This window comes from Podarcis melisellensis, assembly GCF_964234715.1.
Source record: "Podarcis melisellensis genome assembly, chromosome: 10".
Classification (NCBI taxonomy): domain Eukaryota; kingdom Metazoa; phylum Chordata; class Lepidosauria; order Squamata; family Lacertidae; genus Podarcis; species Podarcis melisellensis.
The window spans coordinates 19,925,005-19,936,045 of record NC_138542.1 but is presented as its reverse complement, the minus strand read 5'-3'; the positions used below and the strand labels follow the sequence as shown (position 1 = coordinate 19,936,045).

At 54.6% G+C, this 11,041-nt stretch overlaps 2 protein-coding genes across 2 annotated transcripts in view; one reads left to right on the top strand and one right to left on the bottom strand.

The window, feature by feature from the left end:
- Window positions 1-1,225: 1,225 nt before the first annotated feature.
- Window positions 1,226-6,099, bottom strand: FEZF1 (FEZ family zinc finger 1). Its single transcript, XM_081928869.1, has 5 exons — window positions 5,193-6,099; window positions 4,893-5,027; window positions 3,967-4,099; window positions 3,221-3,295; window positions 1,226-2,549 (listed from the first exon to the last, which is right to left on the bottom strand). The coding sequence occupies exons 1-5, from the start codon at window positions 6,096-6,098 to the stop codon at window positions 2,245-2,247; spliced, it is 1,554 nt and encodes a 517-aa protein (XP_081784995.1). The 5' UTR covers window position 6,099; the 3' UTR covers window positions 1,226-2,244.
- LOC309379588 (uncharacterized protein) overlaps window positions 6,097-11,041 on the top strand; it is a gene marked incomplete at its 5' end in the record, with an annotated part of 26,125 nt that continues 21,180 nt past the window's right edge. Inside the window, one exon of the mRNA XM_081928868.1 lies at window positions 6,097-6,513. Coding sequence (XP_081784994.1) covers window positions 6,097-6,513 — 417 coding nt within the window. The remainder of the gene's footprint in view (window positions 6,514-11,041) is intronic.

Below are 11,041 nucleotides of genomic sequence, written 5' to 3'. Positions count from 1 at the left end.
CAGGACCCTTGATAATCTACAGTTCCCAGCACCCATCAGAGGAAGTCATGTGCTTTAAACGCGCGGCGTGCCGGCCATCCACAGTCTTCGCTGCCTCCTTTGGCGACCCCAAGTTATCCGGAATGGATCCAGAGGGTGCGAGAGTGGGAGCCCTCGGTGGGCTCTTTCGCCCCATTTGCCAGACCCAGGTTGAGGCCGAGGGAGAGGGAGGGGTTCTCCCAGGCCTGCCCGACCTGCAGTCGCCAGGAGGTGGGGGAGATCAGGGAAGCCGTCCTCCGACTGCGCGCTATGGCGCACGCTTCCTTCTAGCCTCTCCGTCAACAGGGGCGGAGGAGGGACGCGCGCTCTGGCTGGCCGCGAATCATCTCGAGTCGCTGAGCTTTGATCAATCCGAACTAATTACCCCCGAGTCTTAATTAAAGTCTTTAGCAGTTGGATCAACGCTTTGGCAAGCGGACAGGAAGGAGCGCTTGGCAGTTCGACGACACTCGCGTCGGGCGGAGCCTCGCAAGCAAAGGGCGGCGGCCGGGAGGCCTCGCAGCTCCGACGGCGAGGCCAAGCGGCTCCCCTGGTGCCGATCCACGACCCGTTCTCTCCCTCCCCGCCACCTCGAGTCGCCAAGAGCCAACGCACTCTGCTTGAAAGGGGCGGTTCGCCCGTTTATTTGCCACCAGATCCACCAAGTCTTTTTTTTTTTTTTTGGCACGTGCAATAATTATAATAATAATAATAATTCTTTTAAAAATACAACCGGGAATTTCAGATCCGTACAAAACTGAAGCCAACCCCGTCCCCATTCACAAGAGATCACGAAGGACAGGAGGCTTGGCGATGGTTGGGGTTGAGGCACAAGGGAGGGAGGAGGAGGAGGGAGAAGACCGTCGGGGAAAGGGGGAAATCGAGAATCCGAGATTCAGCCAGCCGGCAAAGTCAATCGACACACTTTTTTCCGGGGACGAGGGGTTTGTTATTCTATATACAGCGACCAAATTCGAGGGATGAATATCGAGGGTTGTCAGAGCCCAAAATAACACACTGTTGGATGTCGGGGAACAAGAGATCGTCTTGCGGACGCATCCCTTCAAGGAGGAGACCTTCCGTGCCAAAGGAGGGACTGGAGGGCTCTGCTATATTTTAAAAGGCGTCTCTCTCTCTCATACACGCACACAGTTAGACGAGCCACACTCTGAAGTAAGGTGACACACACGACCCCTGGAGCTGACACTTTCCGGACCGTCGAGGGGCCGTCCTTGCAGTGCAGAGCCACCGCTGAACTTTAAAGAGACGCCGGTTCCGTTTTCTACAGCGGGGCGGGAAGGCGACTCTTTGCCAAGGGGAGATCCCCGCTGGAAGGCCGCTGCTCCTTTGGGAAGGACGCAGATCTCTTCCCAAGAAAGGTCAGTCGCGCTCCCGGGGCAACGCAGATGGGTGGGACTGGGGCCTTGCGACAGGGATAGGAGGGCCTTCGACGTAAGTCAGCGTCCCTTCAGCTAGAAAACCCTTGCCACCGGTTACTGAACCCGAGCTTAGAATATATATTTGGATAACCTTAGGCAGGGAATCCTGCATTTAAATACCCGGGACTTAACAGCTGCTGAATAAAGCGCCGGGCGCGCTGAAGTTTGAAATGGCACACGTCGAAGGTGGCATTTGAAAAGGGAGCGCCCCCTCCCGCTGTTTTCGGTGGGGCAGGGTACTTAGAAGGACTCCTTTGAGCAAGGGATACCCCAGAGTTTGGGATGTGGGGGCGACGCTTTAAAATCTCTCTCACTCTCTCACACACAAGTGACACCAATTGGGCGCTGCGAGAAATTCTGGAGCGAATGGAAGTCCTTTAAAAGGAAGGGGCCTTTTCAAAAAAGGACAGGGGATTTTCATAGCAAAAGGGGGTCTGTTCCCCGCACCCCTCTTGGAGGTGAGCACCTGGCAACTCTAGGCAGACTTCCCAGCCGGGTCTCGACCCAGCTTTTTCAATAAATATACGCCCAAAGTAACGTTTCATTAGTCCTGGTTTTCTCAAAACCAGCTCCCCGGCTCACGCGGGGAGACGCAAGTCTTTCTTTCCCCGACTGTCGGGGGCAGAGAGAAAAAAACAACCCAAAGCAATTTCCTTGTCTCTCTATCTTTCTCCAGCAGTCCCAGAGGGGAAGAAAAACCCGACGGCTTTCTCTGGAGGGAGCGCGGGAGAAGCGCGGACCGCCGTCGAAGTGCATGCAGAAGAAGGGCGGACGGCGGCGGTGCGCCTCAGGGGCGGTGAAGCAGCATTGGCGGCGGCGGCGGCGGCTGCAGTTCTGGCTCGACGGCGCTTCGCGAGGGAGCCACGCTCGAGCCGCCGCTGCCGTTGGTGTCGTGCAGTTTGCGGACGTGCTTCTTGAGGTCAAAGTTCCTGCAGAAGCCTTTGCCGCAGGTGGGGCAGGTGAAGGGCTTGGTGTCGTTGTGGGTGTGCATGTGGAAAGTCAAGTTGTACACCTGGTGGAAGGCTTTGTTGCAGATATTGCACTTAAACTGCTTCTCGCCGCTGTGCGTCAGTTTGTGGTTCTTGTAGTTTCCTGTTTGGTGGGGAGGGGGGACACAAACAACAGGGCGAGGCGCTCAGTGAGGCACGTGGGGAGACCCTCTCCCGCCCCCCAGGCACACACAGCCCAAGCGCGCACACACCCACACCCACACACCCCGCTTCAAACAAAAAAAAACAAAAACAAAAAACCCCCCCCAACAACAACACAAAACTAGCTCGGGTTAACTTCTTCGGTTGGTATTCCCGATTCCATTCCGTCGAAAGAATTCAAATTCTTTTTAGTTTTTTTTCTACTTTAAAACAAGAACGAAACGAGCAATCGAACAAAAAACCACACACGCAAACAGACAAGACACCCAAATCCAAAGAAACAGAAATCTTGGGACGCTCCTGGGTAGCCGATTTGTGTGCCCAGATCCAAAACGCCGCTTATTTGGACAAAATTCCGTGAACTGACTTCCAGACTGACCTTCAAGAACCGGGGTACTCCAAATAATAAAGCGGTTTAAATCCCTTTCCTCTCCTTCTCCCTCATCCAAAATAAAATAAAATCGTTAGCGAGCGAAATCAAACCGCTTTGGGGTGGATTAAATTAGGACTGGAATAATCCACAATGCGGTACTAAACATAATCTACGATTTTTATTTTTAAAGATTTTCTTCACAAATAAATATTTAAGATGGGAATGTTAATTCCCTGCACCTCTGCGAAGCGGAACCATCTTAATCCGAAGCGGTGCGTTGTGGATCCGGGTTTTCTTTTTGCAATTAATTGCACCTACAAACAGAACCGTGCAGAATATTCGGAGTTTACTCTCATAAGACTCCGGTTAACACTTGCAAGCCTATAGTTCGTTTATTTGGAAATAAGTGCCGTCGAGCTCAACTGGGTTTACTCCCAGGTAAGAGTGCAAGACATCGCTGCCTTGGGTTTCAATAATATACGCGCCGCCTCACAAGTAAGTCCCACTGGGTTCAGGAAATTGCGGCAAGCCCACTGAAATCAGTGGCACTTATATCCGCATAAACCTGCACAAACTAAGTTGTTAATCCCAATTATCCTCACAATAATTGCAATCGTTCTCGCGTTTTTAAATCCACACTAACGCTTTGCCCCTCACCCCAATTAACAGAAGTGGCTATCTCAGAAAAACAACAATTGGAGAAGCTAAATAGATATATATCTCTCTCTATCTTTTGCTCCTAGTTTTGTATAACAGCGGTTATCCTCCTTTCGTCTTCCCGCAACATAACTCTCCGAGCCTACACAAACAATAATGCTGGCGTAACATTTTAGACACGCTTAAAAAATATCCGTTTGATATACGTTTTAATTATTATTTTTTTAGCATATTCGTTTTGAACATCGGACACGGGAGGAAAAAAGGGTGTGTTTGTGCGCGCGCGCGCGCTGAAACAACAACGACGCCATCGAATGCAGAGTCGTACCTTTTTGGTGAAACCCTTTCCCGCAAAACTCGCAGACGAAAGGTTTGTAGCCCGCGTGGATCCGCGTATGCGTGTTCAGCGTGGAGCTCCGGTTAAACGCTTTCCCGCACTGGTTGCATTTATGAGGCTTCTCCTGTATTTTTAATTTTAAGGAGAGACAAACGCAATCAAAAGCCAGTCCGTTTTGCAGCTTCTCTCCAAGCGGGGCACAATCCTGGCTCACTTTTTCCCCACCCCCCAGGACCGCAAGAACTGGGGAGGAAGGTGCTGTTTTCGCTTGGAAAGAAGATCAGCTTTCTTTGCGACCCGAGGGGCCTCGTCCTGTTAAGTTTAAACTCTGGCGGCGAGCGCCCCTCAAGTCTGTTGGAGACTCGCGCGGGGTTGCGGGGAGGGAGAAGACCGAAGCTGGAACTCGGAGCCTAATCGCGCTTGGTGGGATGTGAGTTTAGTCGGGCTTACTTCCGAGGAAGCGCATTTCAGGATGGTGGCCCTAGTGAAATAAACAACCGACGGAGAGGCAGCAGTGGGGAAAAGGGAGAGAAGGTGGCTGTCTAGGGGACAATACCCAAGCACTATTGTTGGGGAGGGGGAGAAAGGGAAAAAGACTAGTATTTCTCTCCCCCCCCCCCACTCCTCTCTCACACACACGACGAACAGCTCGCTTTCCAGTTACTGTCTCTAGAAGACAAACATTCCGCACGTCGAGGAGGCAGAACAGTCTAACTCAGACAGAGGGAGAGAGGCAGATGCTGGCCAGTTCGACGGACCAGGGACGGGAAGGGAGGAGGCTTGCAGAGCCACGGCGCGGAGCCGTCGGTGGGAGCCGCGCGTTGCTACTGGCTTTGTACGCGGCGGTCGGGAAACCCGCGCGTTTGCTGGGCGCGGAGCGGAGGGAGAGCGAGCGATCGCGCGCGGTCGGTCGGTACCTGGGTGTGGATGATCTTGTGGCGACAGAGTGTGCTGGCCTGGCGAAAGCCTTTGCCGCAGACCTTGCAGACAAAGGGCCGGGCTCCCGTGTGCACCGGCATGTGGCGCGTGAGGTTGTAGTGCGCGTTGAAAACCTTGAAGGGGGAAGGGGAGGGGTCAGAAAGTGAAAGCAGAAAGAGACAAGAAACGCGATTAGAAAGGGTGCGCGAGAAAGCCAGCGCAGCAGCCGCAGCAAACAGCAGCCTCGACGGCCGCCTTGGCGGATCGGATTTGGGAGAGGGGCCGGATCCGGCACTTGCCTTGCCGCAGACCTCGCAGGTGAAGACTTTGGGCTTGGCGCTGGGCGAGCCGCGGCTGAAGTCCGCCCCGACGTTCTTGAAGGGCAGCTTGTCGGTGGCCAGAAGGTGCGCGGCGGCGGCGGCAGCTGCGGCGGCGGCTGCGGCTGCCGCGCTGTGCAGCTGGGCGTGCGCCAAATCCTTGAAGGCCGGCGTCGGGTATTTGTCGGAGCCGGGAGGCAACACGTGCAGCTTGTTTCTCTCCGCCAGGTAGGCCTTGGGCGCCGTCGGGGCGTGCAAGGCGGCGGGAGAGGAGGCGTGCAGCGGCGAGCCTAGGAAGTAGGACGCCACCGGGTGGAGGCTGAGGCCCGACGGCGGCGGCGGCGGTTGCGGCGGCTCGGTGGCGCGGCTGAAGTAGCCCAGGGTGCCCAGGGCGTGGAAGGAGGAATGGTTGACCACGCGGGGCCGGACAAGCTTGTAGTGCTGCTGCAGCGGCTGCAGGTCCCCCGACGGCGGCTTGAGGCTCAGCGCGCAGCTCAAAGACGCCGCCGACGAGGAAGAAGAGGGGGAGGGCGGCAGCGGCGTGTCCATCGGGGGCTTCCTGGGCTCCGAGCCCGCCTTGGCTAAGGGCTCGTAGGCCAGCGGCACGAAAGGGATCATGCAAGGGATGGAAGATGCCAGGCTGAGCGCCGCCTCCGCCTGTTGCTGCTGCGGCTTGACGTGCTGCTCGGCGCTTTTGGAGCCCCCTCCTTGCAAGAAGTGGGGCAGCAGCGGCAGGGCTTTGGGCTCCGGTGCCGTCCGGGCCATGATGCGCTCGATGGAGAATGCCAAAGGCTTGGAGGCACTCAACATGTTGGCTCGAGGAGCGGCCAGGCTCTTGGCAGCCGTCGGGGGGTGCTGCTGCTGTGGCGGCTGGCCGCTATTGTTCATGGCTGGCCGCTCGCTTGCCTGGGCGCCTCTCCAGCTGCCTTTGCCCCTCCGCAGCCCGCTCACTGAGCCGAGCCGACGGAGCCCCGCGCGGCTGCTGCCACCCGCGACGCCTCGTCCTCCGATGCCCACACCAAGCCCACCGCCGCTGCCGCCCTCGCCGTTTCGCTCGCCGTCTGGACCGCCTCCAGAACCGCCGACAGCTGCCTCTCCATCTCGACGGCCGGCGGCGGCACCAGCCTGCGCATCCCGACGGACTCGTGCCGGCCCATCGCCGCCTCTGCGCGCCTTTGGCGGGGGACGGTCGCCCCTGTCTGCTCCTCCTCGCCTCTCTCCCTCGTTTTCTCTCTCAATGGAAAGTGTTGGGTCAATAGCAGCAGCCACGATCCCGCCAATCGTTAACTTCCAAGAGGAGAAGGTAAACTAGATAATTGCTCAATTCGCTTCCAACAGGCATTAGGAGGAGAAGGGGGGGGGGAGGAAAGTGGAACCCCCTCCCCTCCCCGCTCCCAAGATCAGGAGGCTACTTTCCATTGGCGCCCGATCCTCCTCCGCCTCCTCCCCCCGCCCAGAGGGAAGGAGGTGGGTCTCCCCTCCCCCTCCGCCTCTGGGTCTCCCCCTCCTTCTCCTCTCCCCTCCTATTATTCCCAGTCTCCTTACCTTACACAGGCTTCAGAGGCCTCCAGATCAATGGTCTTGTTTGCCTTTAAATGACATCATCTTTTCCTTTATAATCATAAAAGGAAAGACAATTCGCGGCGTGACCTCTAAATCAGGGAAATTGGGGGGCCACAGCGACGGGCTTCTCTCGGACAAAGGAGGGGCAGTTGCGCTGCCTGCTTGTCAGTTTCAGCCCAGGCCGACATCCCCGCGCTGCGCACCTGGGCGCGCGTCTTGGCTGCTCTGCTTCTGCCCCGGGTCTGCTCCTTCTTTCCTCCCTCCCTTCCCTCCTTTCTCGGTGCCACTTCGGAGGTAGTCCTTTGGACGCCTGGCCTTTTGACAAACGCGCCGCCCTTCCCAAGAAACAAAAACGCTTCGCTTTCCCGAGGAAAAGCGCGGGGCTGTCGGCGGCGGCTGCAGCTCCAAGCGGGTGTTAGACGGGGCGTCCCAGTGTAGACGGGCAAGCCGGATGCAAAGGAGGAAGCCGTTGGGGAGACCCAGGTTTCCGGAGCGTTGAGGATGATGGCCTCGCCCAAGACCAAACTTTCAATAGCTATTCAAGCAAGGGCGACCCCAACCACTGCAAACTGGGGGTGGGAAGAGACAGACGGCAAAATGCCCAGCGCGAAAACCAGAGGTCAGCTCTCCCAGCGAGAACTCGGGAGGCTACAGTGAGAGATCACATTGAAATCAACGAGAAAGAGGTGGTTCCCCCACCGCCGTCGATTTTGATGGCTCCAGATTGCTCACCCAGCGAGTAAGGGAATTTCTGGAGTCATTTTCCCCACCTCACCTCAGACTGGGCTTTCAGTCCAACCTGCTTTCTAGAGGCTGCTTAGCAACACAGCCTCGTTGTGCTCTAAATAGCGAGATGTTCCTTCAAAGGAACCTTTCGGAGTTTTTGGTACTTTTCAGAGCTCCCGGGAACAAACTAGCGTTTAGCTTTAAACCAGTTTCATTAACCAAACAGAAACCACGCGGATTCTCTTAGGTTTAAAAGAGAAACAGATCCCGGTTCTCTCGCTTGTGAGTTGCTAAACGTAGCCAGCTCCGGCTGAATGGCGGGAGCGAGCGAGGCTTTGCCGTCGGAAGACACCCTCCACCCTTCAAATCTGGAATGAGCCCAAGGAAGTGAATTGCAGGGCTATTACAGGGCCGTTTCGGGGCAAATTGGTTGGGAGCCTCTCCGCTTTCAGATGATCCACTAATTAACGACAAATCTCTCTTTCGGTCCCCGGGGCCAAGGGCTATGTAAACAGGCCGGGGAAGGCGCGGGCCTGGATTTCCTCCTCCGAGAGGAGGCAAACGGGCAGCAGAATGCGGGTTTGGCGTGTGTATTAAATCCAATGTTTCCTAATAGCTTCACAGAATCCTCAGCACAAAGGAAAGAATTAAGAAAAAGAAAACACCCACAGATTGTACTGGACATTGGACAAAACAAACAAACAAAAACAAACAAACCACCAACATATAATACAAACGCTCCAAAAACGATCGCGACGCATTGTGCTTTGTAACTCAAGTGGGACTAGAGAGGCGTGGAATATTTCTTTCCTTGCCACATACCCGTCCCATGCCCACCGCGAGTGGCTGGTCCCGTGCCCCACAGGAGAAATGCCGCAAAGCCTTTTGCGGGTGCTTCTCTTTTAAGGGCATTTGGGATAATAATTCTATGTATTCCTTCCTTCCTATATTGCATGCCTACCCCACCGTTTATCGTCAATGAGCTCGAGGGGGCGCACACGGTTCTCCCCCTCCTCATTCCATCCCCACAACTAGAATACACGCGACCACCGTCGTCAGGCTGGCCTCTTAAATACATCACAGCAGAATCCCCCTCCCTAACTTTTAATGGCACTCGCGGGCAGCTCCGCGTCAGCTAGGATCCGTCGAAAGACCGTGCAGATCTAACATACGCGGCAAGCCCTCTCCCCCCCCCCCGACGCCCAATGAGTCCTGGATTTACTCCCTTCCAGCGGGGAGGTGGGGGTTTTCTCCCTGGGATCCCTTCCCCACAGCAGATGGGTTGGCGCAAAACTTCTCTCCCCCGAGGGAAGCTCAGGTTCCCTTCCCTCGGCCCCCGAGGCAGACGCCAGACGGGCGCACTTGTGGCGCGAGGGGGCAAACCAGGCTGGTTTCAGCGTACAGGTGAACTGGCTCACCTGGGCGACAAGGAAACATTTTGGCCACTTATCTTCCTCCTATTATATTTAATCTGTTTCTTATTTAATAAAAATATCTTATCTGCCCGACTCCCCATTTACTTCTGGGGCACGTCGCCGCGCCCTCCATCAATCCCTCGCCGTCGAATTTTAAAGGGGATGGATTCGGTTCCTCGCTTCCTGCGCTCCACCCCTCGGCTGGGAACTATTTCAGGCGAAGCTTTCGCTTCCTTAGCGCCTCAGCAGCTGGCTCGCTCCTGGTCTTTCTGAGATCGACTTTTCTCTGACATGTGTTTGGGAGGAGGCGAAACGACACGCCGCGTCGTCGCTGGAGCGTAGGAAACCTGGTCCCAAAGCGACAATTACTGGCTCTGCCGTTAAGACAACGCCGGACTGAGGAGGAGTTTGGGCAATCTAGCGCAGGATTCCGGTGTTTGGTTTTACAGTGAAAAGAAAGAGTGTGAGAGAGAAAGAGCCAGAGAGTAAAGAGAACAGACTAGGCTGAAATGGAAAGTGTCACCTGGAAGGGAAAAGATCTCCCTTTCCGAGCCGAATTCACGCTACAATGCAGCGTTACTTCGGAATACTTCTCCGAAGCACTTCTGCCCTTGAAACCCTCCAAAGTTAGGCAACAGCCCTAAATGCATAAACTTGGGAGTAAGTCCCTCCTGGAAGCAGATGGGACTATAAGTGCGTAAGATCGCTCTGCGCGAGCGCGCAGAATTCCAGTCACGCGTGGTCATCCTAAGCTGGTTGATTGAAAAGTTCTTGCGTTCCGTAAGAACTTGACAGTATAGGATTGCAGCTGGATCGTAGGCAAGTTTGTGTAGAGGTTCAGGCCCATCATGTCCAGCCCGGCTGCCTCTCAACCTAAAGAATCGCAGCTTTCTGCATCGGAGGAAGCGAAACCTGTCATCTTATATATGCCTTTGGTTTTTCAAGGCACCACCACTGTAAGGTGTTTCCATCCTAAGCTTGTTTTCACGGAAGAAAGGTCTGCCGGAGCCAGTGGATTAGCTGCGCGCTCGCTCACCAGTCAATCCGTTTGCTCTCTTATCCTAAAGCCGGCTCTTTACTGAATCTCGAAGTAGGTGCCCATTGCCCAGAGTCTTGAGGAAGCAAATGAGTCTGACTCATCAGTGAGGATGTGAGATGCGGACGTTTTAAAGAGAGCGACCTGGTCATCACCAGTAACATCGATCCTTACAGTTTTGTTGGAGAATCCGGCAGTTTTGCTACCAGAAAGGGCCCAGAGAAGGATTGCTTGGCAATGTGCCCTCTGCCCAAGCCCAAACCGGGAGCCGGTCGCTTCTCCTGGGCAGGCAAATCAGGCGAACTCCCAAATCTTCTTCTAAGGGAAGGAAGAAACGAGGGAGGAAGACCTGAAGCCTAGGCCAGGGGTGCTTAAGGTCGCAGAAAAACCCTCCCCGTTTCAGGGAGAGAATAATTCAGGCCCCACCTGCACTAGACATTTAAATCAGTATCATACCCTTCTAAACAATCAGAGTTTCCCACGAAAAACCCTAGGAACTGTGGTTCCTTAAGCATGCTGAGAGTTGACGGGAGACTCCTATTCCCGTTTCCTAGGGTGCTTTAACATCCCTCTTCCCAGGAAATTATGGGAATTGTAGTTCTGGGAGGGGACTGCCGCACAACTTTCAGCACCCTTAACGAACTACAATTCCCAGAATTCTTGCGGGGAAGCCGTAGCAGTTTAAAGCTGTATGATAATGCTTTAAATGTCTAGTGCAGATGGGCCCGTGTTAAAGCGAATCTTTTAGGAGACGGAAGGGATTATTTCAGACTAAAGCGATCTACTTTTTTTATTTTAAAACAGAAAGCTAGAACTGCCCAGATCCGCCAAGTGGAGTTTGGTGCAAAAGACATACACTTAACAGAGATTCCCAAACTGTGGCCATTGGCTAGGCTTGCCATACCTCAGGAAAATTCCTGAGATGTCCTAGTTTTCGGGTGTAAAAATGGCGTCAGGGGGAAATTTTGCCGACCTGGCAAAATGTCAGGAAAATCCCGATGGAAAAAACAGCGCAAGCAAGCTCCAAAGGCATAATATCACTATTTTTTTGTTTGTTCCCAAAAATAAAAGCTCAACAATGTCGGTGGTTT